Here is a 25,258-nt window from a genome sequence, read left to right as displayed (position 1 = left end):
CAACCGAGCACCTGTCAAATGTCACATTGTTTTGAAGTTTTGAAGTTTCGACCTAACCTAGCAGTTTACACACGTGTCTAAAAATGAAGAAACCACGAAAAGTCCCCAAAGCCCCTACGAAGAAGACTCTCAACCCGTTTGAGATCCACATCAACAAACAAAAAATGACAATTCTGGGTCAGAAGACCAAAAACGACCGAGGGCTCCCTGGAGTGTCTCGGGCTAAAGCCCTGAAAAGGCGCAAGCAAACGCTTTTACAAGAATACAAAGTTCAACACAAGTCAAACAAATTCACCGATAAACGTATAGGGGAATTCAACAACGAACTGAGCGCTGAAGATAAATTAACAGCACGTTTCACAGCGATTCGCAAGAAGGCGCAAAAGAAATCAATTTACAACTTAGCGGACGATGAGGTTTTGACCCACAGGGGTCAAACGCTGGCGGAAATTGAGAAATTTGACGATCCACGGTCTGATGATGATGACAGTTTAGATGAAGGTACTTCAGGAAAACTTGAGAGAAATTTTGTAGAAGATGCGCATTTCGGCGGCGGAATTCTATCAAAAACCGGAAAAGAAGGAGCGAAGACACACCGAGAGCTTATTGATGAGTTGATAGCCGAATCTAAGAAGCGCAAAGCGGAGAAACAGAAGATAAAAGAAGCAACTCTTGAACTTACAGAGAAGTTGGATACTGAATGGAAGGACTTGTTACCTTTAGTTAACAAAAGCGCAAAGAAAGAAGAAGAAGTAAAGAAGCCGATTGACGACTATGATAAAGTTATGAGGGAATTGAAGTTTGAAGCTAGAGGTACAGTTTCTGACAGGTTGAAGACTGAAGAGGAATTGGCTAAAGAGGAGAATGAACAACTGGAGCAGTTGGAAAAAGAAAGACAAGAGAGAATGAAAGGGTTTGAGGAAACGAAAAAAGGGCCAACGCACCGTAGCGCTGACGATTTAGACGACGATTTTATGTACGAATCTGATCCTGAGTACATGTTGAGTTACAATCAAGAAGGAGAATCAAATGTTGAAATCGACGCGCAACTCAACGGGAAAAAACTTGAAAAGAGAAATGAAGATGTGGATGGAGACAGTGAGAATGAAGAAGATGGAAACAGTGAGAATGGTGAAGATGGAGACAGTGGTAATGACGAGGATGTAGACAGTGGTAATGACGAAGATGAAGGAGATGTTTCTAACAGTGGAGAGGAAGAAGATCAAACAGCATTAGAAGACCTCTCAGATCTCAAAGCTGAAACGAGTGAAGAAAGCGACGTGGAAGACGAACAAGACGCGCAGAAAAACATAAAAGCTGACTTGCTACAAAAGAAAAAGTTGATGGAAGAAGCTAGACAGGAACTCCCTTACACTTTTGCTCTTCCAGAGTCCTATGAAGACTTGGAAAAACTCCTGGAGAATCATTCAAGCATCCAGAAAGGTGTAATAATTGAAAGAATGATCAAATGCAACCATCCAAGTCTTGCAGAAACAAACAAAAACAAGTTAAAAGTCTTGTTTGTCTACTTACTTCAGTATTTAAATGATTGTACCACAGAAACACCACTTCAATGTTATGAAATTTTTTCCTCTGTGGCTCCTCATCTGTTTGATCTGACTCAATTGGATAAAGAGAACGCGTTTGTTTCAATGAAGGAACTCATCAAAGAAAAACAGGATGAATTTAGAAAGCAGAGGAAGAAGTATCCTGGTTTAGAAGTCCTCCTATTTCTTAAACTAGTCAGTTTGTTGTTCCCAACGTCGGACTTTCGTCACCAAGTAGTAACGCCTTCTCTTGTTTTTATTGAACAAATGTTTCTTAGTTGTAAAGTAAAAACAAGAAGAGACATTGCGTATGGACTATTTCTAGTAACTTTAGTTTTGGAGGTAAGTTATTAATGGTTTATCAAATCCTCCTGTACAGCCTGTTTTTCCAGTATACTACACTATCTAAGCGATATTTACCTGCAGCAATTAACTACTTAGCAGGGATTCTACACATGGCGATTCCTAAAACGGGCATTAAACTTATTAAAGTGAACCCACCTTTCCAATCAATTAGTAGTCTTCTAGTTCTTGTTAACGACTGCACAAGCAATGATGGAGAACTCAAAATGCAACTCTCCGATTTGACGGAAGAGAACATCGATGACTCGTTCAGAATCAGAGCTCTTTACACCACACTAAAACTACTAGAAGAATTCGATCAGAATTTTGCAACGTTACCTTCAAATGTAGAAATTTTCAAAGACGTGATTGCATATATGGAGCTGTTGCCTACAAGAAACTACCCGAAAGCGGTGAGTCAACAGTTTGAGAAAACATCTCAAATAAAAAATAGGCGCAATGAAAGAACTCTAGAATATATTGTAATGGCAGCGAAACGCCCCAAAGCGCTCCGGTTATATGAACCGAAAATTGAGGAAATGTAAGTTCTTTAATTTTTTTTTACTACTTTGACTTACTCGCTCGTTTTAGTTTCGATGGTAAAAAACGAAGAGTGCAATCTAGGGAAAAAGCAGAACGTGATAAACTATTACATAAACTTAAGAAAGAAACGAAAGGAGCTCTGCGAGAAATTCGAAGAGATAAGGCTTTCCTGGGACGTGTTAAAGTCCAGCAACGCGTTAGGAGGTATGATCTAATCATGTTTTTATTCAGATTTATGTAATTCGTTTCTTGCAGTGATAATGAGAGGAGAGAAAAAGTTAAGAGGATTTATGCCGAAGCCGCTATGCAGCAAAGTGAACTGAATAGTTTAGAGAGGAAGAAAAAACGGAAATAATTTTTTGTACAAACTCTATACACTGCTGTAAGATATTAAACTTTTTTTTTAACTGTTTTTTAGTTTGATTACGTAAATTAAATTAAATAGAACTAAAACTAATAAATTTATTCAAAAAAAGTATTTTTAAAAAATGGTGGATGCGCCAGGTTAATTTAAAAACCAGAAAGATAACTGTTAAAGGTTTCTGCAGAAATTTTTAATTTGTACAATGCGAAAATATTAAAAGAATCCTGCGATCATTTCTAAAAATTACCTGGAAAATTTTGTATTTCAAATTATTTGGTAATTTTATTTTTCCCTGCTGTCACTTGTCATAAATGACATTTTAGTGACAGATTGAGGTTACCCACTTGTCAAAATCACAAAATGTAAATAAAATTTTTAAAATTCGAAATGTCGTGAACTGATGCAGTATTATAAAAAAATTGTGATAATTTACTACTAAACCAGTGACTCATTTCCGCTAGTTCAAACATTCCAAAGAATCACCTCCTGTGGGTACCACGTATTTTACAATAGAAAAATCGGATCAAATTTCGTAGGCGATAACACAACAATGTAGTTACCAATCTTTTGTCTACCATGCACGCTATCAATTACGTTCTACTGTACTGGAGACCCATCGTATGGTCTTCAGTGCTGCTACTACTGATAGGTCTAAGCAACAAATTCTTTGAATTACCAATCAGTGGCTTCTCTCTTCTTGGATATGTGATTATTGTTATTATATCGAGTACATGGATCACTTTTGTGACCCTCCAGAATTTCCTCCAACAGAATAAATCGACGGATTTGTCAAAATTCTTCAAACTGAAGAAGAATAAGGAACAAGAACTGGATGGTTTGGTATCTGTGAAACCATTAACTGACGACATTGATAAGTATTTTATACGGAAATGGTTTATTTACATAAGCGAAGATCCGACTTTTAATAAAGAGAGTGGCGTTCTTCTGGAGGAGATACTCAAAAAAATTATGAATGTCCAGTTAAATCTGGATAAAGAAATTATTATACATGGTGCCCTCAATTTGTATTTGAAGCACCTAAAAGAGTTTCGCCGAAGTTTAAAACGGAGAGACAAGTATTTGGGGAAGATCACAGATCTCTATCGGTAATTTACACAGTTTCATCTCTCTTTTACTAAGCTCACATTTTAGGTATTCACATTCCTGCAGCACTTCTAAGAAAGCCAAAAACTACTTCATTCATCAACTTACTGTTAACTTATTAAATCACTTTATTAACTGGGAACTGGGGAATTCCCTTCCATATCAAATTTTAGTCTCTATAATCTCCAAGAAAGTCTTATTTTATATTTTAAACTTACTGTCAAATCCAGAGGTTCTCAACTACTACATCCTGCTAGCATGTGCATCTAAAACCAAAAAATCTGAGCTAAAACTTGATGGCTATAACAGAGTTAAAATCACTCAAATGACTGAACAAGGCGATGTCACCCCTTCTGATCTCATCAAATCTGGAAGTAAAGTTAATTTAACAATGCTAGAAACGAAGGAACCATCACCAACTAAAACGATCCCCGAAGTTGACAGTGTTAAGCTCGCAGCTACAGAAGACTATGAACTGAAAAGCGAAGAAGTCAAAATTTACGAGCCTAAGAGTTGCAAAACTTGGTACGACACTTTGGATCTTAGTTCCATTCCGTTGGGGCAAGATATTCTCGATACTATAAGTCTTGGAGACTCTGATAGAGACGCCGATAGTGCACTCCCAGGTTGTTTCATTTCTTACCTTTTCATCTAATCAATTATTTTGTTTTTAGATCCTGAAAGAGAACTGTTATCGCCAATGGCGTCGGCTAAAAATCTCTTAGATGAAGTGAAGAACATGACAAGTCTTGAAGGTCTAAAAACGTCCATGAAACCAATCAGCGAGGCTACTGTCACCACTTTTCACAACATTAAAGACTTCCAGGAGAGTACTGTAAATAGTGTGGTCAAGCCTGTCTCACAGGTTACTTCCACGGCGTTGCATAGGATTGGGGGCCTACATCTACAGGCAAGTGGCTTGATACAATTCAATTTGAGGAAAAAAAAAAACGATTTTATGGTCATTTAGGACGAAGCCGCTGGCGTTGTCGAAGGTCTCCTGGACTTCGGTCGGACAAGAATTCGAAAAGGACTTCGCCTCACCGGACTCCAAGACAGTCCTGAAGAAGCCGTTAAACCTCTGCCGAAAAAAATCACCAAAATGACCCACGTAAAGTCGCAATCTCAAGACAAAATCGACGATTTGGAGAGTACTTGGGTCAATCCGTTACAAGAAGAAGTAATTCTTTCTTTTCGTATTCGATCTAAACTAACTATTTTATTTTAGGCGAAATTAGAGCCTGCAAAAATACCTTCAATACAGACCCAGTCAGACGAATTCAGCCCGGAACCGGAATATGAAGAAACCGCCGATTTGGCTACAAGTATAGCAAAACTTAGATCTTTGCTTGAACAAAAATCGTCCGAATCGAATCTGTCGACACCGGCGCTAAGTCCCATGTAACACTCAGTTGAAGAATCTTTCAATTAATTACGTTAAATTGTCTTTTTAGGCCACCGGATGAACTTTTCAATAAGAATTTGACGGATGCGGAATTAGTGGATGAAACTGATGGAGTTATGCCGAGTTTTTACAAGTTCTGCGCTAAGACTGCGACTGGGGTGATCCACAACACTCTTAACACTATAAAAACGGCACTACCAGGAAATGTTTCGAGTGATAGATATGATGGGACAGAAAAATGGTTGTTTGTTGAATCTAATCCCACTGTGAGTAACCCATCAGGTGAAACTCAATTATTTTATTTTTCTCAGGAGTCCGATCTTTCCGTACGAATGCATAAGCTGCTCTGTGAAAGAAAAGTCTTCTGTACGGTGGATACAGCCTATGAAGCGATCGACTCTTTGGGATCGTTGGAACAAACCGAGAAGTTGCGACAGTCGATACAATTTGAAGGTGTGCTGAGTTCTTCAGTTTTGCAATAATTTTACTGAGCTAATTTCAGACGAATTAGACGACTTTGAGGTAAAATTACCCGTTACCAAAGCTCTCTGTGACATCGTCTGTGAGTTGTTGGCAGATACCAAAGACACGTCTCTGACCCAAGAGCCTGTAATAAAATCAGTGTTGTTGCTTTTTGGTAATTTTATTGAAGAAACCATCGTGAATAACTCCAATTATTATCTACGCTACTGCTGCGCTAATGCTAAAATCCCATCTGAGAGTAAGATAGAGACTTTGTCTTTAGAACTTGACGAGTTCCTCGACATTGTTCTCAGCGGAGTTCCAGGTAATGTTGTCACAAATTCACGTTTTTTCTACAATTTTCTTTCAGATTATTTCAAATATTTGGTTGGGGAGCAGCCTTTAAGAGACGCGGTAAACTTATTTGTGGCGTCTTTACAAATACAGAAGATCAATCAAGACTTTGTCATGCAGATTTTCGAGATTCTTTGTATGAAGTTGATGGAAGGAAGCAAACAAATGTCGCCGGTTTCCGCATAACTTAATGTTAATGTTAGAGCTTTAAATTATTTATTAGGTTGATGTAACTTAAATAGATTTATTGTACGAGTTGTGGGGGTTTAATTAAACACCTGTTTTAAAAACAACATTTAATAAAATTAAATTATGTACATTAACCTAATAACTGGGGCTGTATCAGCTTTTATCGAATTTGTCGGATTGTTTGCACAAATCGACAAAAACTCCTTTTCCTCTGCTGGCGATGTCGGAGTAAGTCTTCTTACCTTTGGGGCACAGTTTGTTGGAGAACGAAGCATCTCTTTTCCTGAATTGAAAACAGTTTGAAGAAGTTGGGGGAAAATAGACTCTTACCCTCTCCCAGGGAGCGCCATTTGGTCCACCGACACGCTTTCCACGTACAGATGGTCGTTGCACCAAAACAAACATATCGTTTTTGGTTCTAAAACATTGAGCTCGTACTCCCAACTCAGCTCGACTTTTTTAATGTTTCCTCCCAGATCAGCGGGATGGGAAACCACAGTGGTGAATGTTGTTCCATGCTCCAATTTAGTTTCTCCAGATGGTGTCAAATCGACGTGGATCACACCTGCAGAACTATAAAGGGACGCTTTTATGAACCCCTGGACCCACGACTCGGCCATTCTGGGTTTGGCTAATTCTACTCTCACTCGGTACAGTCTTCCTGAAAAGTGTTAAATTGTTGCCACGAAAATGAGTTTCGCCAATACTTACGACAAAACGGGAATTCTCGCCCCGTCGTTAGAAAATATTTGTTTCCAACCAGATCCGTTAGTTTGGATTCTGCAATTTCGTTGTTCTCAATTCCGGGACTTGTATTGGCGTGGTAGCCCATAACAGCACAGTTGGTGGAGCCCGGTTTGCATGTAAAGCATTTCCCAGACATAAACTGCTCAAAACTTGAGCATTGGTGTCCTGGAAAAGCTCGAATAATTTGATTTTAGGGAGTTGGAGGTTCTTACCAATATACGGACATTGTGCGTTTATACTATCTATAAATAATTTTATGGCTCTTACGTGGTTACACGCAACTAAAACTCTAGACGCTTCTTCTAGACCATCTCTGAAAAAAATCGATGAGAACCAAATTTGGCCCAACCACCAAAACAAACCTGATCAGAGTAAGCGGAACTAGAGGAGTTTGGGTAATATCACATCCAGGTTGCTCCTTCCCGTTGTTGGGATAGAAGTCTAAATGTCCACAAGGTTGTGACATTCCATACCCTAGAAAAAGTCGTTTGAATATTAAATTTCTACTGAACTCGGTCGCTTATAACGAGACTGAACGCATTTTAAGCTTTCTTGAATTTCAGCAATACACAATTTTTGAATTATTACATATTTTGATTGCATGAGAAAGTTTTTAATGCTAATTTGCCTATACAAAAGAAACTATGACTCAGCTAAACTTATGTCCCATGATTGTCGTTTCTAGTTCGGGTCTATTTGTTTTGATGTCTAGCAGAACTAATGCGAAAAATTGCAAACTCACCGAGAAAGATTATGCCTTTCCCGTCTGTGTGGATAACGTCTACGAATTCGGCGTCTGAGGGGTCCAATCTTACGTGAGGGGGCATGCCCTAGAAAAATACAAAAAATGTTACTTCACTTGAAGATTAAAATTTCCACTGATCTGATTAATTACGTTGCCCACCTTGCCCTCTTTCGTAAGATTTATCAATTGTCAAGGTTTCTTAAAATTTTGTTGCAAAATCTTCGGATTTTCAATTAAATGCATTCACTAATTCTAATGTTAATTCTCTTATTTTATAGTTCTTATTGATATTTTTACGAGTTTATGACATTCCTTGTTCTCCGACTTTCACGATGGGCATCCTGAATTTCTAAAATTTCTATAATTCTCACTATTTTATTTGAAAAATAAAAGGCCCAAAACGGGAACTAAACTTCTCTTACCTGGAAGAAAGGTTCCGCGGGATCCAGTCCTGTAATCCTCCCCAATTTCGGAATCATCGATCCAGCATACCCCGCCGTGTGCGCCCCCAAAGAGTGCCCAATAATATGAAAATCGCTGGCATCAAGATCATACTTTCTCTGAAAACCAAAACAATTCAAACTTGTCCAATTTTCTAATTAAAATTACCATCAAAAACTTGATTAAATGTGCGATTTCCATCCCCACCAATCTCGTGTTGGCTGTAGCCTGGGTGTAGAGGGGTAAACTACCCCCTGCCCAATCCACCACGATTACATTCATATCGCCGGCTTTAATAAGTTCATCTTTCATATCTCTCACCCAATTTGATAAGGGTGTGTCGATAAATCCATGGACGATAAATTTTGTACTCTTGTTAGGATCGAAGTTCGATTCTTCGACGGTAGTTTCATCTTCAACTTTGAGGAAGGTGCCCTGGAGAAAAATGAATATTAATGATATGGAGAATGAAGATTAACGAAAGTGAAAGGGTGCATTACTGATTTCAAGACCGTGAAATGTAGGAAGTAAACGGCGTCTCTGACATTTGCTACTTGTGGCTCTTGAAAGCACGAATAATGCGTTAAAATTGGATGTTGATGATACCTTATTAATAATTTTGAAGAAACTTGGAGATGCAAGAGTCATTAGCGCGGAATTTTGAATTGAAGAGCAACAGCAGGAAGTAAGAACCGTAAAGATTTAATTAAGTTTAATATTGTTAATATTACAGTTATGTTCGCGTTCGGTTCGATAATACATGCGCATTCTTCGGGTAATTATGGAAAGACGTGTGACAAAAATGTGGGAACTTGCTGTATACAAATAAGGTAATAATTAATTATCGAGATGTCTCACATTTTTAATCAATTTCGATAACGGTTGTAATTTTTTTAAATCAGTTTTCTTTCATGTCCAGTGATCACATTAAAGCCACTACATTTTTATTTGTCGAATTGTTTTGAAAATGCAATTAACGAAATTAGTTATTAATCTGTGGTGTCTAACAATGGAATTTTTTTAGAAATGATCACAAAAACAAAACGTTACATAAAAACGATGTAAATTGGATGTAATGACTAGACGTAAGTTCTCATTATACGAAGTTAATTAGCGGTCTCTTACGTATTATTCATAGACTCATAGAAAGGGACTGTCATTTTCTACAAGAAGATTATAATTATCATCGAAATGAAGGAAAGGAAATTCGAATTTCTAAAAAATAAAAATAGAGCCAATTTATTAGAAATATGCGTTTTATTTGCAGTTTTTTTTATTACCCGTATTTTTGTTGGATGTGAGGTATCGTGTGGGTCAATGTTTCATAATGAGAATGACTATACATATTATTTAAAATTTCTACTGTTGACATTAATTTCGTCTATTTAAAATACATATTTTTTTTCGATTTCTAATAATACCCAAGGCAATAATTTTCTACTGCATTAGTAAGGGTTTATGTTTTTGAAATTTGGGGGGTCTCTATTTGTTCTTCCAAAAAACTTTCCGAAAAAAAATTGAATGACCTAAAAGTCTAATTCAGGAACAAATTTTGAAGCTTTTCTTAATTTCCAAACTGTTTATAACTCAGTTCAATAAAAGATTAATACTCATGATAAATTATGCATTTTTACAAAAAAAAATATAAAAACTGGAACTCAAGTGCCGAATTTTCTGAAAGTCTTCAGTATAAATTCTAGAAAATTAAAAATAATTTTAAAATATTTTTTAAGGCCGATATTTTGTTTTACAAGTTTTTTTTAATAGAAGAGACTACATAGTTCAAAGCTCAATGGTGAAAACCATCTAAATTAGAACAACAAATCTGAAGAAATAATCGTCTTGACAAATTTTTATGAAAACTGTCGGATAATCTTTCGAATTACAAACCCGTATTAAAATATTTATAAATCTCATAAATCATTGTTGATTAAAAAATAATATTAAATGTCCAAAATTCTTTATTAAATTTATCATTTGTCTAACTCAAATCATGAGAAAGGTCTTCATATGGAAAGGTGCGGTAACTGAATATTTAAACGTCATCAAATGGAAGAATGCATTTAGGTGTGAAGTGTGAAGCTAATTTTTTTATTGTTTTTTGGTAGTAAAATTGTTAATAGCAATCAAGAGTTGTCTAAAAATAATTTCAATTATATAAGATTTTTTACATTGAATAAATACGAGATTCTTGCGAAAAATCGGAAGAATAAGTTGAATTAGTTACGTAATCAAAACATTATAAAAATGATTGCTTGACTTGCTTCACGATTCCGAATTTACTCGGGATGACGCATTGTTTAAATAATAAAATTGAAATATAGCGATTAAACTTAAAAAGTGTCACCCGGAATTTGCACATCACGACACACTTAAAATAAATACATACCTCGCTTGGATTATCCCTCGTATACAGAATAAACCTCGTATTGATGACTTTCCTAGGCAATGGAAACAGATTGATCGGCCTCAGGATCAAATGATACCAACTCCTCGTAATATTCAAACACCCCAACTCATCGTAGCACCTCGTTTCATTTTCAACTGTAAGAAGAAAGTGTCACAATTAAAACGGCGCCACTTAAAAAAATCCGTGAAAGTACTCACAAGGTAGCCACGGTAGATTCACATCAATTTTATCAGATCTCGCCCAGTCGAGAATTCCGGAATCCACCACTCGCACCAAGAGGAGTACCGCACTGAGGAGGAGGAAGCATCTCAGTACCATCTTCCTGGTACCAACCGCTCTTTGCAAGGCATGGATCTGAAGTTGCGTCCTCGTCCGAACGCTGGAAGAGAGGATGGTTAATTGAGGCTTGATCTTGAACTGTGGTAACAGTTTGGACGGTGGGAAAAAAGAGTGGTGGTACTAATGATCTTCAAATTTGTAACCTTTCCCAAGTGTTTGTTAGTTACACAAGATAACAGCGCGGGTTATGTAAGGAAGAAATTCAGTGAAAAGCTTTCACTAACACAATTAACGGCTGATGAAAAAATGGTCTCATTTTTGATGATGTTCGGGCGAGACATTTGCATTTCTAATTTATTGGGTTGTTTAGCTGGACTTTTACGAAGTTGGGAGAGAGTGGAATGCGAACGGGAGGAAGAAAAGAGTGATTTATTTATGAAGATATCGTCGCAGTTACAAATGATATAAAACAACGCACGAGGATGTTTATCTCAAAGACGTGATGACGCATGATTTGTAATTTCCTTTATAAACAATTAAAAATGTACAAAATAAATACGATTTTGCCATAAAATGCCGAGCCTAGTTAAAGTCAATTTGTAATTAATATTTGCGCAATGATTGATGCAGTTATAATAAATTGATAATTAGTAATTACCCACCGATCCAAAAATCGGTACTGAAAATCTAGGACAAATTCTGTTGGAAAACTGCGGCGTTTTTCCATAATTATGGACGCCCAGTAAATGTTGCAAACCCAATTTTCCATCGTAAAAATTAGCTAAAATGTGGCACATTGTAGATGTTCGAAACATGTTGACCATGGTTTCAATTTAAAGTCGACCCTGACAATAATTCCTTATCAAAAATTTCCCACCTACTTAACCCTAATTAAGTAAATATCGTAATTGATCCAAGCACGTGCTAAATGTTTTTCTCGGTTTTCGTAACGTAATTGTTAACTTATTATTAATCGCCTATTATCACAAAAGGTGAACGAACAGCTCGCAAATGCAATAAAACTTGACCTTTCTAATTCTCGCGCTTTTTCCGAAGATCGTTTCACGTTTTTTTGTAGTGTCACTGAATTTTTCCGACAAGAAAATCGTAGCTACAGGCAAAATTTATGATAAGCAGCAGCTGGGATACGAGCCAGAATTTTCCAAGATTTTGACTGGAGGAGCTTGAGGCACATTCTTGGAGGTAAAAGTACTCTCGCAATTTCTCTCCTTATCTCTAAATCCAATTGAGGCGAATCTCTCGCGACAATCGATTTAGAAAAAGCTTTCAAAAAACAATCTTTCCGTTCAAAAATCTGTGATCGATGGAATGAAGTCAGCTCTTATATAATTCCTTTGGAATGCGCAAAACAACTAGTTGCATAAGAACTTTCTGCACGTTGATGCAGCCAAAATTCACGAGAACAACCATTACGTCATACTTCCTCGTATTTTAATGATTTTACTAGAAAAATCGGTCAGTGAGTTACGTAAAAAATCTCAAGAATTCGACTTCCGGACGAAATTCGCGTGCTGTAAATCTGGAAGTGCGTGAAAGTAGGTTCTTTCTTTAACCCATCGAATCGGAGATATGGGTCATTGCTAAAGGCGACTTATTCAAGAGACAAGTGTTTAGATCTGCAACAATTGCAACTATTTCTAATGGAAAAAACTGCGATTTTTTACGCTAATTAATCAGTGTGCTACTTCCGCTATTTGTCACATTTTTTTGATCGTGCTCTTCATTTATTTGGCTTCCTGGCTTTGTTTACATTTGAACACAATCTGTGTGGTCAATTAGGGAAAACATGCTAGAACACTTAATGGTATTTGTGGTTATGCATTGTTTCATAAGATTGTTAGATGTTTTTATGGAAGTGGAACGTGTTGTCTACGGTATTTGTGGCTTTCGGCGACAACAGATTTGAAACTTTTTAATAATTACAATATGATTTTCACTTCTCATATTTTACGCTTTATTCATCTAATTTTATAGTGTATGCTAATGATAATGGACAATAGATCTACCGAAGTAGGCCAGAAGAACAGCGCTTTGGTAACATCGATGATTAATGAAATTTCATAATTATCTTACTGGAATCCAATTAATGTATAGAATGTCAATCTTGAAAGGTTTCTATCATGATAGTAAATAACACGACTTTTGAGTTCTCAGTGGACAATTATTCATTTTGTTCAGGAATTTCTGATTTAAAGTTTACGTAGTCCTATCTGTAACCAAATTCCTTTATGTCCGATTGTATAATAATCTATGTTTTACGGTATCGTTTAACGTCTATAAAGTGACTCTTTATGGACGGCGTCCGTAATGATAAATTAAAACGGCTCCTTGTCAGTGTCAAATATTTGTATATAAATTAATGACAAAGTACAATTTTACCTCCTGAAGAGATTCCTTAGCTTTAGATGCGATTTCTGCTAATTTTTTCCGTTTTATGCACAATTTAGATTTTTTTTTTACTTGCACTTTAAATGTAAACACAGTTTGTAGTCATGGCACTAAAAGCAGCACACTGTGAAATTGTTATATACAATTTTCGATGCCAAACCTCATTGCTTTGAAAAAAAAATGTCTTTACTGAAATCGATCATAAAGCTTTGTATTCAATTTGTACATATTTATTTATAGGCCTTGTTCTTCCATAAACTATAGAGCTCGTCCACAAAGACCTAAATTATATACCTACTTATTACATAAATAGCTATTTTAGTAGGTATGCGCTTCCGCAAATATTTAGCTATCTTACGGACTCATTTAAGTCTTTAAAATGACTTTTTTTCGGACTCAATCCCAAAAACAACAAATAATATAGCATAGTGGTTTAATACAACACTTTATTTGATCTAATTAGTACATGAATATGAATAATTTATTAGGTTTGTAAGTTAAATTAATAAAACATTTATTTCCTGTTATTAAATTATTATAAAAATAAATTGTTTATTTTTAAATAATCTGATAATCACTTTGGTGACATTGCAACTAAAATGTTTGAATGTGTTTTTGGGAGTGTTATACAGCAACGAATAGTACGCAAAAACTGTATTTTAAGTACTTGTACTCGTAACAAAAATAACTATTGTTATTCCCATTTATCTTTCAAAAAGTAATTAATGCATGTTGGCAAATGAACATAACACTACAATTGTTTGTACTACTAATCAAAGGCTCTTTATGATACAAGTGTGTCATGAATATTACATTAAAATCATGTTTATGCTAGTAGTAAGATAATATAAAAGAATATTGCAAAATACGATAACAAAGGCTAAAAGACAAGTTGAGAATTTTTAAAACGTGCAGAAGACTCAATTTCCAGTGATCAAGACACTTGGAGAAGAAAATTAGCATCTGCTTTGGAATGAAGGAAACATTAAACACTAAGAAACACCTTCAATATTAACAAATTTGTGACATACAAATCGATACACTACGAGCACAGTGGTTAATAAAAAGGAGAGTCCATAAATTTATGTAAAAATGTTATTCAGGAGATTCTGTCTATTGGGCTACTTGAATTACATTATCACAATCGCTGGAAGCCTAAACCATAAAATGCGACACAATGGCCGTAAAATTGTAGAAGTATTATACTTTACAATGCAATAAAATATGTTTTGTTAGCACAACCAATGTTTGAAGACATCATATAAAATTGATATTTTTCCAGAAAATTAGTAGGTTCTTCCTTGATTACACAACATAAATAGAAAGAATTGGAATTAACACCTCATCTGAAATATCTGCAATCTTTGGATTGAATTAGCTAAAATTATTTGGACTATCTAAAAATTTAAAAATTAAAAATTTTAGAACTTGCCCTAAATATCTAGTTCTGGAAAATTCTGTTCTATAATCTGTCTTCCAACCTTGTATTCAACTGACAAACCTAATCGTTAACTCGTTGCAATCACTAAACAGTTAACAATATTAATTAGTCGATCCAATTAGTACTAATTACAGCCCGCTAAAATTCCACAAATTACGCAGATAATTCTTTCCTTATTGACCGCAATCGTCAATTTTCTACTCCACTGCTTCAACATTAAATTGTTGAAATTAAGAGCGCTCGGTACACAACTGTACCTGACCAATTTAAAAAATCACGCATTGTTCCTTACTTGGCCGTCACGTCCTTGCCAAGAATGGTCACCTCCATCGAAAGCAAAAGTCATTTCAATACCTGACATCTTTTTTGCGCCGACGAAAGCTGCAACAATTTTCGATGTATTTAACCTTACGAATTGCAAAAAATGTTAAGCAACCGGTTTACCTGCGATTACGATTGTCGACGGACAATTGACATAGTAAATAAATTATTTGTTCATGTCATGCAATTGTTGACTTTACCAGTTTCAAAGTTTGGGTTGTTGGTTCCTGCTGATGGCATAATTCCTACCCAAAATGGATAAATAATTGTGCTAATGCATAAAACGCATGCGATGTTAGTTAATTACAGTGATATTTGATTTAATTTAATAGTACTTCAAAAATTCCTTCGTAAAAACAATACGGCCATTAAAATGATGAATATTCATCATTTTTAATAACTCGCTTCCAGTACCAATTAAATTATTCCTTAATCATTGTCGAAAGTCATCCTCAATTAAAAAACCATGTTTACACTACATGCTTGCTTGGGTACCAATTGGCCAAAAAAGAGTTCCATTTCGTTTAAAAGCAAAATTTATGCATCGGAAAACTATAAGTTGTCGAAAGAATTCGACCACTTTTACTGAATAAATTAAGATAGTTTGGCTTCACAGTTATAAATTTTATTAGATAGTGTTTTTTATTGGCGCCGATGCAATAATTGTGCAACACTGTTGTAACTAAATTCAAATTTAAAGTACGACGCACGTGTAACAATAGAATCATTGCCGGAAAAAAATTACAAAATGCAAAAACGTTGAAATTTTGATGCTTGCTTTGACCTACATGAATTTGAGGACGATTAAAATGTAAATGTGTTCTATAGAAAGCGAAAAAAATATTTAACCAAAAGTTACTTTTATTAAGTACCACTACGAGGAATTTAAGTGCCAATTAAATTAAAAGCGGAGTCAACAACGCGAAGAGAAACATAAGGTGACAATATAAAAAGGTTTTGTGCTGTTTCGACATCGAGTTCGATCGTCCTTCTGATGACACGAGTTCTGTTGAAACGCTCCATTTTAGAACAATCGTTGTGTTTTTTTGTTTGGTCTATTTTTTTATTTAATAGCTCTATATGCACAGGTAGAGTCTTGAAAAAAGTGAATTTAAAAATCCGATCCTTATTTTTTGAATGTAAAATCTGTAAAAATGTGTAAATGTAAAAATCTGATAATTTAAAATAAGAAAAGCTTGTTAAAGTCACAAAAAAAGTATCTAAATTTATTATTAGAAATCCAAAACAAATTTTATCAATTAAAAAAAAACAACAAATAATGATATTATGTATTATTGATAATGAAAAATTATTCTTTCCTGCAATATAACTTATAAATAAACATGTATCTAAATAGTGTAAAAAACCATAAATAAACGTTAACATGAGGAAGATAGATAAATATTCCAAGACTTTAATTGCATTTTAATGCAGCGTAAAAGTAAGAAAAGGTCAGAAAAAAAGTATGAATTATACATGTTATGTTTTATTGTTAACAGCATATAAATTATTATTCCATCTTGATATAATAAAAAAGAATAAGAAATTAATAAATACGCATAATTAATTAAATGAAGAAAAATGTAAAGAAACAAGACAAATACAAATATAAAATAAAATAGAGAAATCACAAAAACAATTTTGATGACTTTTTAGAGTTTTCACAATTATTGTAATAATAATGGAAAATTATAAAATTTTGGGACATTTTTATGTTAGATAATATTTTATTTCCTTCTGAATCGCGTTGATTAACGCCACTAAGCAAACATGAAACCAACACACAATTATCTGAACTGGTGGATCGAAATCTACTTCCGAAACTGCAGTATTCTGAACTAATTATTAAAATTAGCTCAAAATAATTGCTGGTATTTCCAGTTTTTGTTCATTATCTACATTTTAGTTAAAAAGAGCTTTTCTTTTTTTAGTTCTTTATGTGGGTTAATGCAAAAGTCAGCTTTCATATTTAAATAAAAAACGAGCAAATCTATATTGATTTTTGGTAGCCGGAATGTTTTAAAAGATTTACAACACTTAAACACATTATTATGCATTTATTGACATTGAAATTTCGATGACAATGTCAGTTCCCACTGATCTAACAATAACATTGAAGAAAATTTTCATTGTTTTGCATAAAGTAGAAAGCCGACTAATAAGAACACAAGTGTTAATAAAATGTGAATTTCAAATTTGACCTGAACTCAACATGGATTATTCTTTAAAACATGTCAATGTTAAATCTCTCTGACTTATGATTAAAGAAACTATATTGTTTTGCATAAAGTAGAAAGCAAAGCAACAAGAAAAGAACAAAGTCGATTTGGCTTTTGATATCTTTTGAAAAGTAACGGTGTTACTTGAAGTTTTTGTTAGTAAACAAACTAACGGTGTTTTAATGGAAGATTTTCAATCGGATTTTATTATATTTTGATGACGACTTTCTCCACGTTTCTGTTCAATTTTTATGGAATATTAATAAATCAATTAATTAATTAACATTTACCATTTACCATTTATGTCACCAAATGTAACACGAAGTACCCAACTGTTACCGTTGAAATTATCGTTTTCTGATTGCAACTATTATTTTAATAATCACTCTATCGCTTGACAAACACCGGAAGCCTTCAGATCCCATCATTTTCTTTTACTTATCAGAGCATGCATGTTTGCTATGCAAATTTCCGGGCGTCACTTCATGCAACTATAAAAAATCTCTGACACTCACCTGTTGTTCTTCTTTTAATCGGTGAAGCACACTGCACCTCTTCTACCACGTGAACGTTCCAAAGTGTTACATAACGCACTCAAGCGCGCCGTCCAAGTACCACCGAAGGCGTACTCACTCTACACCAAAACACCGTCTAGAAACATTGTTTAAAAACATTTACTTTCTCCACCACTCGAGCGCACCGAATAAAAATCGCTCCACGTTAAGTGGCTTCGGTACTTTCTAATCTCCCCATCGTGGAATTATGTAATTTCGATCAGAACGCGGTTTCTTTGTGTCGAGGATGAGCATATAGTGCGCTGGTAATTACAGGAAGTCGCTGAAAAGTAAAGCGATTCCTGGTGACGCGTCTTCGTTCAAGAACACGGATGATGAAAGAAATGCGCGGAGAAAGTGGAGAACGTACGGAACTAGGAGTTTGCCCGGAAGCCGTCACGACGGTGTTGTGTTGTGATGGTGATCATGACCCTGGTAGGGGACCAGCGGCTGTTTGCAAACAAAGACGTGGTGGGAGCCGAGCTGGAGGGGACTTGTTTTGGATTTTTACTCGGACATTTCTTCAGAGATTTTATCTACATGTAAATAAACATCCATAAATAAAAAAAAACAAAAACTAACGTAATGATGACGATTTATGTTGGGCTCATCCTCAGTCAGCAGGAAGTGCAATATGAAATTATTATGTACTTAACTGAGTATGTGAAACTGAATGATTTTTTTTAACATTTCCGGTTACATCGCACTTAACTTCCTCATTGTAAATTAAACATCTAGATATTGCAGTACATAATTTGGAAAATAATACCATCGATAATCTTTGCGTCCAAGAACAGACTCGATACTTAGACGACCAACAATTTCCAAAATGAAACTAAAATACAACAAATAATTTATTATGATAACAATAAATACATTTTAAATGAACAATCTTCGTCTCTCGTCACTTCTTGCGCCGCCAAGGCATAACACAACACGTTTCTTTTTTAAAATAGTCCGTCATAAAGTCAACAACTTCGTACTGCTTCTTCCTATTCGCGAGATACAAAGGAGTTGCTCCAACACTAGTCCGAGCTTTCACATTACCGCCAGCTTTCACCAACAACTTCACAACTCTAATATGTCCTCCTTCACAAGCCTCATGAAGTGGTGTCCTTTCATCTTTATCTTTGGCATTCACTTCAACGTTGTTCTCGATCAACAGTTGAACGACACGAGGATGATTCTCTTCGCTTGCAACGTGAAGAGGTGTCCGGCCCTCAAAGTCTTTAGTATTGACATTCACTTGGTGTTTAATCAGCAAGTTGACAATGGAATAGTGACCGCCTCTGCACGCGTAGTACAAAGGAGATCGTTCGTTGAAATCTGGAAGTTCAACATGGTATTGCTGGAGAAGAAACTCAACCATTTGCTCTTGTCCAAGAAACGAGGCGTAGTGCAACGGCGTCCAGTTGTCTTTTGGGTGGATTTTTGCACCACGTTTTAAAAGAACGTTGAAGATGTCGGTTTGTTGGTACTGACACGCTAGGAAAAGAGGCGTCCTGTCTTGTAGATCACCGATATTAACATCAATATCCACGTAAAAACGATCTGCACAGTCCAAAACGTATTGACACATCTTCACGTCTTTGTTAAGACATGTTAAATGAAGAAGTGTCAACCCTTGGCGGGTCGTTGCATTCACATTACCTTCAGAACTTATCAACAACCGGACGATTTCCGAGTGTCCTTCATTGCAAGCCACATGAAGAGGTGTAAATCCGAGTTGATCCACACTATTACGTTTGGCGTTTGATGTTATTAACAACCACGCTGCTTGAAAATAGTTATTTTCACACGCTGCGTGCAACGGGGTGCTTCCGGTGTTTGTAGCAGCATTAATGTCAACACTGCGCTCTAGTAACAATTTCACGACCTCCGTGTGTCCGTTACAACACGCGCTGTAAAGAGGCGTCTTCAAATCTTCAGTTCTTAGATTCAAATCCGCGTCGCATAAAATCAACTTCTTTAAAGTCTTGACGTGGCCTCGAAGACTCGCATAATGTACAGGAGTGTACCCATCACTTGTAGCAACGTTAACATTCTTCAGGTTCTTCATCAGTTTCTCAACAATCTTATCATACCCATTGAAACAAGCAACATGAAGAGGCGTCACATTTTTCCCATCCGCGGCGTTGACATCCGCGTCTTTGTTTAACAGTAATTGTACGGTTTGGTCATGCCCACATTGACACGCCAAGTGTAAAGGAGTGCTTTTGTTCTTGGAAATCGCGTTCACATCCGCGTCGTTCTCAGTGAGAAGCTTCACCACACTGTAATGGTTTTTCATACAACTTAAGTGGAGCGGTGTTAAGTCTTTGTTGTCGCGGGCGTTAACATCACTCCCTCGAGAAATTAGAACGTCCACAGTTTTGTTGTGGCCTTGTTGGCTCGCTGAGTGGAGTGGTGTTCGCCGACTGTCATTGGGGGTGTTAATGGCGGCGCCGTTATCTAGAAGGAGATGCACGATGCGAGTGTGGCCTTTGGAGGCGGCGACGTGGAGAGGCGTGTCGCCGTTGTTGCCTGGGGCGTTTACGGCGGGATCTGCAAAATACGTTCTTAGCCCGGCGCATCCACCATTTTAACAAACCTAAAATAAACCGATTCTACTCACTTTGTACGTTATTTTCTTCTTCAGAGTTTTCAATGCGTCCAAAATTTAGCAATATTTGCACCGCGTTAGAATGTCCGTTGTGACAAGCTACATGTAGTGGCATCCAACTCTTTGCACAAAGAATATCAGTTTGGGCCCCATTGGCACACAAAATTTCTACGATTCTCTCATAACCCTTTTCACAAGCATAATGTAAAGGAGTTTGTCCGTCTTTCGTAGCTCGATTAAGTTCAACGCCGAAGCGAACCAGAATCTCAACAACTTGCGTGTGACCGTACCAACACGCCGAGTGTAATGGCGTCCAATCAATATCATTGGGGATATTAATCACTTTAGAGATGTTAATATCAACATTTGCATTTTTTAAGAGTTCAATAATTTGATAGTGTCCGTTAATGCAAGCGGAGTGGAGTGGAGTCCAGCCTTGACTGTTGGCCTGATTAACATCCGCGTTCTTCTTCGCTAGCAATTCCACCACGTCTTTGTGGCCGTTTAAACACGCGAGGTGAAGAGGCGTACAGTTTTTATCGTCTTTAACATTGACTTTGGAGCCGTATTGGATCAAACGTCGGGCGATTTTGTAGTGGCCGGACTGACAAGCGTGATGTAAAGGCGTGCGGCCATCTTGAGAAGGAATGTTAATGTTGGCGTTGCAGCTGAGAAGCCGATTGACGACGTTGGCTTCACCATTTTGACAAGCTCTGGATAATGCGGTGTGTCCAGTTACATCTTGTTTGTCGATATTGTTCAAGTACACGTCAATGTCCAGAACTATTTGCAGAATTTTTTCTTGGCTAACACACAAGTGTAGATAAGTTTCTTTGTAAATAGTCCTTATCAAAGGTAGATCAAGATACAAATTAAACACTTCAAGGTAACCAAATTTTGCTGCGTAGTACAAAATGCTGGCCATGGACCAATCTTTTTCGAACGTAAACTTCTCTTTTCCCTGTTGCAAGATGATAGTCTTTGCAAACAAACTACTAGTTTTCTCTGCATAAGTTAACGCACTGTAAAGGAACAACTCATCTTTTTCAGCGACATGGCACTTATCCAGCAAGAGGTGTAACATTTCCACATATCTTGGATCTTCTTCTGTCACGGAAAAGTTCTTCTCCGTTGAGGTGTCCATGATGTACGCATCGCCATTAAAGTAGACTTTAAACTCCGGGTACTCTTGTCCCCACGAGCATGCCAAATGCAAAAGATTCCTCATCCCCAGGTCCTTAGAATTGGCCAAAGTGTCTCTAAGCTTATACAAAGTCTCAACACTTTTGTACATCACAGCGACGTGCGCGGGTGACTCCTCTGCCATCAGTAGATCAAAGAAAAATCTCACGTTTTTAAGAGTGTTGTCAAAAATAATATTTCTTAGTTCTTTGTTTTTGGTTTGAACGAAATACACAGCCACGAAGTACTCAGCGAAGGATTTGTGAATAAAATGCGGAATATTGTCGTTGGTGACTTCCGTGATAATGCCAACAGGGTCGGTTTTATTCCGAATCTCTTCAAGAAACTCGTTGCATTTATCTGTCTCTTTAAGAAGAAAAGGGACAATTGCTCGCAGAGAAGCCATCCGGTACTGATCACGTCTTGTGTTTTTAACATGATCACGTACGTGCTCAGAGTCCACGTTTTGTCGTTTGAAGTAGATTTTAAACTTTTCGGAGACGAAATACAAGTAAAGCTTCGTAACGTTGAAGATATCCGAGGAAAGCTGAGAGTAATGCTTTGGATCCTCGCGGAAGAGCTCTGTTAACATGTAGATCTGAAGAGGTATTCCCAAAATTTCATTATTCACAATCAGGTTCTTGATCTTCAGCGTCACGTCGGAATCTTGATGATGGAGACGCTTTTGAATGTATTGACTCTGTTGTTCTTCAGTGAACTGAATTATTTTTTTGGCAAACACATTGAACTTTCTTTCTAAGGAATTTTTTAAGTAGTACCGACAGGTTACCCACTGGCGAATCTTTTTCCGACAGATTTCCAAAATGAGATCGGTAATGCGTTGGAGATCTTCAGTGTTAATCTCGTCTAAAGCGTCCCATACGTACACCACTTGGTTCTTTTTTATCAAAATCTTCAATAGCTTCTTTTCGAAAGAAGTGAGACTTGGATACTTCTCTGTTAGGATAAAATTAGAGACATCAATTGCATCACTTTTCAACATTTTCTTAATGTCTTCAGTATCAAAAAGAAGTGTCCACACAGCTGAAGAAGAATTGTTCTTCAGATTCTTCATCATCACCGACTTTCCCATGCCCGGTTCCCCTATAATTAGATTAAATGTACTTTTCATAGACCACAAAGCAGTTTCACAAGTGGATCCGTTTTCCGCGAGGAACGGTTTGAGTTCTTCAGTGGTACTTTCACTGTGCACCCATTCAAGCTGACCATCGGCTGTTAGGGAAAAATGGTGACCTTTGTTTGCGTTGACGTTCTTTTCGTAAATCCTCTGGAAATCTTTAGCTGAGCACTCGGTTTCCTTCACGAAAAAGTCTGGGACGAAATTGGAATCCTTAGATTTAACATTGATATTCTTTCGAGTCAGGTGGTCATTTATGTCCACAAGATTGAAGTTGCGGACACGATTTTTAAATGTGTCGTTTCTACTAATGCAATCGATGACGATAACTGTGTTTTTATCTATTTCATTCAAATATTTATAGTTGATGATGTTTCTGATAAGATTCCGATCCATATAAGGAGTTGGTATGACTTCTTGGCCACCACCGGTGACAACAGGTCCTTCCAGCAACCCGAGAAGATCGTCAGTTGAGATGTTTTGAGCAACTTCTTCATCCTGATGGAGTAAACACTGGAGACTTTGTTTGGTTTTTCCTTGAACTGAATATTTCAATTTTTTGGTTACGTTGATGTAGTCTTCACTCATGGAAAACAAATCTGATAGGTTCTGAAAAACAGAACAATCTTGAAGTTCGTCTTCATTGATCTGACCAAGAACAACAAACTTCTCGCTGGTGCACAACTGGATAATCTCGTAGGTGGAGCGGTCGTATAAAACAATAAGCGGAGAGATTCCCATTATCCATAATAACTTTGAACAGTTATTGTCGTCGATCTCATCAGCGGATTTTACATATTTCAGTTTTAGCCTGTAGCGACTTTTTACTTTGTTCACTTCTTGTAGTTTATCGTCAAGCTCCTTGCGCTTGTCTCCCCATAACTGCTTCACCTGCTCATAACACTGTCGTTTGACAACAGTAACTTGAAACTTCAACATCGCGTTTCTTAAAATTATCATTCTCTTGTTAAGTTCTCCAAAAGACAACGGTTTGATCAGTTTAGAAAGTACACAGAATGCGATGACTTTCTTCATTTGATCCTTCACCAACATGTTTTTATTTCCAGTGTCATCAGACCAGTCGGTTATGAACTTATGGTACTGTTGAAATGCATCATCGCTACAAGAAAAAGTTTTTTGAAACTCCATCGAGACGCTCTTTTCCAACTGTACAACATTTGCTTGGTTCGTATACAGGAAAAACTTTTCAAAAAACTTCTGATAATCACGTTGTTGTTGAGAAAGCGAAGCTCCGGCGCTCCTGAGATGTGTGAATTGATAACAAACACCCAATCGTGAATTACAAATAAGAGGATCGACATCCCTCTTCATTAATCTTACAGAAAAGTCTTGTTGATCGAAGTAAATTTCAGTGCCATCGGGATAATTAAACTTCCGGTTAGTAAACAAAATGAATCTGTGGGTGTCACTATTGATCTTCTTGTACGCTTCGAAGTATTTAGAAACTATGAAATTCGATCCTTCTTTTAAACTATTAATGGAAAGAGTTTTGCCACCATCGGAATGTTTGAGTTGTAAAGCTGAGGATACAGTTTTCCCCGCAGATGTCGTCTCGACGATTATGTCGTCGAAACTGTCGTATTTGTCGTGGTTTGATGCGATTTTGAATTCGTCAATAGTCTTGTCGCGGACTAGTTTTAGTACCAAATTGGAAACATTGAGGTCTTCATACGGTTTGCCGTGGTCTGTGGTTCCAGGGCGTTTTTTAAATGTCTGGAAAAGGGTTTCGCTCTTGAAAATTTGAAATTTAATTCTAATCCGGAATTAATTGATAAGAAAGTTTTATCGTAATTTCAAATCTAATCAAAGCGTAAAATAAATCTATTTTGTCTATTGTTCTTTTTGATTTAGATTAATAAAAATGCCACGGAATAAATTAGTTTCTATATTTGCGTCTATATTTTATTTTCTACAAGATTTGCTACACTTCTTATGAAGTAAAAAAATTGATTTCAGAATCTAAATTTAACAACTAGAATTATAAAAAACATGATACTTACATCGTCATTCATTATGATAAAGTAATTTTCGTTTTCTGAAGTACTGAGATTCTAATATTATAATACATTTACACAGCTTTAAAAAGCACTCACAGTTTCGCAGCTTTTGTGCAACTTCTTTAAACTTGTGAATACCGCAAATGATGGCCCATTTATCTAGCGAGAATCTAAAATTGATAAGATTGGATTGAGTAAAAAAATTCTTGGAATTATTGCTTGGAATTTAGATGCAATTTTGTTATGATAATGATAAGAGTTATTCTTTTTTGGCATTAACTCTATACTAATTTATTAATAATATGCATCGGCGTAGACTTCCGAAAATGTTTTGCTGAGATAGAAAATACTGGTAATTTAATTTAAGCGTAGACTTAAATTATATACAGAATGTCCCAGAACTCGCACCCCAGAGAGCAAAGGAGGGTGCCAACAGAAATAC

The 25,258-nt window shown here is 36.3% G+C and overlaps 4 protein-coding genes across 4 annotated transcripts; 2 read left to right on the top strand and 2 right to left on the bottom strand.

Moving 5' to 3' along the window:
• Positions 1-6: 6 nt before the first annotated feature.
• On the top strand, positions 7-2,829 carry l(3)07882 (Nucleolar protein 14 homolog l(3)07882). The gene is made up of 4 exons (XM_088046008.1): positions 7-1,889; positions 1,940-2,430; positions 2,481-2,636; positions 2,688-2,829. The coding sequence occupies exons 1-4, from the start codon at positions 84-86 to the stop codon at positions 2,785-2,787; spliced, it is 2,553 nt and encodes an 850-aa protein (XP_087902134.1). The 5' UTR covers positions 7-83; the 3' UTR covers positions 2,788-2,829.
• A 273-nt stretch (positions 2,830-3,102) lies between these two features.
• LOC148168648 (uncharacterized) lies at positions 3,103-6,378 on the top strand. The gene is made up of 8 exons (XM_088045408.1): positions 3,103-3,902; positions 3,949-4,526; positions 4,575-4,810; positions 4,871-5,080; positions 5,129-5,301; positions 5,355-5,758; positions 5,808-6,092; positions 6,138-6,378. Exons 1-8 carry the CDS (start codon positions 3,373-3,375, stop codon positions 6,305-6,307), a joined length of 2,586 nt encoding a protein of 861 aa, XP_087901534.1. The 5' UTR covers positions 3,103-3,372; the 3' UTR covers positions 6,308-6,378.
• A 24-nt stretch (positions 6,379-6,402) lies between these two features.
• Positions 6,403-18,306, bottom strand: LOC148168647 (pancreatic triacylglycerol lipase-like). The gene is made up of 11 exons (XM_088045409.1): positions 17,838-18,306; positions 10,851-11,032; positions 10,633-10,787; positions 8,412-8,678; positions 8,225-8,362; positions 7,800-7,887; positions 7,420-7,531; positions 7,270-7,370; positions 7,022-7,222; positions 6,641-6,971; positions 6,403-6,593 (listed from the first exon to the last, which is right to left on the bottom strand). Exons 2-11 carry the CDS (start codon positions 10,969-10,971, stop codon positions 6,464-6,466), a joined length of 1,644 nt encoding a protein of 547 aa, XP_087901535.1. The 5' UTR covers positions 10,972-11,032; positions 17,838-18,306; the 3' UTR covers positions 6,403-6,463.
• A 411-nt stretch (positions 18,307-18,717) lies between these two features.
• LOC148168646 (uncharacterized) lies at positions 18,718-24,890 on the bottom strand. The gene is made up of 3 exons (XM_088045226.1): positions 24,820-24,890; positions 20,491-24,532; positions 18,718-20,420 (listed from the first exon to the last, which is right to left on the bottom strand). Exons 1-3 carry the CDS (start codon positions 24,829-24,831, stop codon positions 18,781-18,783), a joined length of 5,694 nt encoding a protein of 1,897 aa, XP_087901352.1. The 5' UTR covers positions 24,832-24,890; the 3' UTR covers positions 18,718-18,780.
• Between the last annotated feature and the right edge of the window lie 368 nt (positions 24,891-25,258).

The sequence above is a fragment of the Gnatocerus cornutus genome, chromosome 9, assembly GCF_029298725.1.
Source record: "Gnatocerus cornutus isolate USDA-ARS CGAHR chromosome 9, icGnaCorn1.1, whole genome shotgun sequence".
NCBI classification, from domain to species: domain Eukaryota; kingdom Metazoa; phylum Arthropoda; class Insecta; order Coleoptera; family Tenebrionidae; genus Gnatocerus; species Gnatocerus cornutus.
This window is presented reverse-complemented; position numbering and strand designations above follow the sequence as displayed.

Excerpts from the sequence above, each read along its gene's own strand:
- LOC148168648 (XM_088045408.1), top strand. The coding sequence starts at position 3,373 with ATGCACGCTATCAATTACGTTCTACTGTACTGGAGACCCATCGTATGG. Across the intron at positions 4,811-4,870 it reads TTGGGGGCCTACATCTACAG|GACGAAGCCGCTGGCGTTGT; the intron begins GCAAGTGGCTTG and ends ATGGTCATTTAG. Across the intron at positions 5,302-5,354 it reads ACACCGGCGCTAAGTCCCAT|GCCACCGGATGAACTTTTCA; the intron begins GTAACACTCAGT and ends TTGTCTTTTTAG.
- LOC148168646 (XM_088045226.1), bottom strand. Across the intron at positions 20,421-20,490 it reads AGAAGAAAATAACGTACAAA|ATCCCGCCGTAAACGCCCCA; the intron begins GTGAGTAGAATC and ends CGTATTTTGCAG.
- LOC148168647 (XM_088045409.1), bottom strand. The coding sequence starts at position 10,971 with ATGGTACTGAGATGCTTCCTCCTCCTCAGTGCGGTACTCCTCTTGGTG. Across the intron at positions 7,371-7,419 it reads GTTCCGCTTACTCTGATCAG|AGATGGTCTAGAAGAAGCGT; the intron begins GTTTGTTTTGGT and ends GATTTTTTTCAG. Across the intron at positions 7,223-7,269 it reads CGCACAATGTCCGTATATTG|GACACCAATGCTCAAGTTTT; the intron begins GTAAGAACCTCC and ends GAGCTTTTCCAG.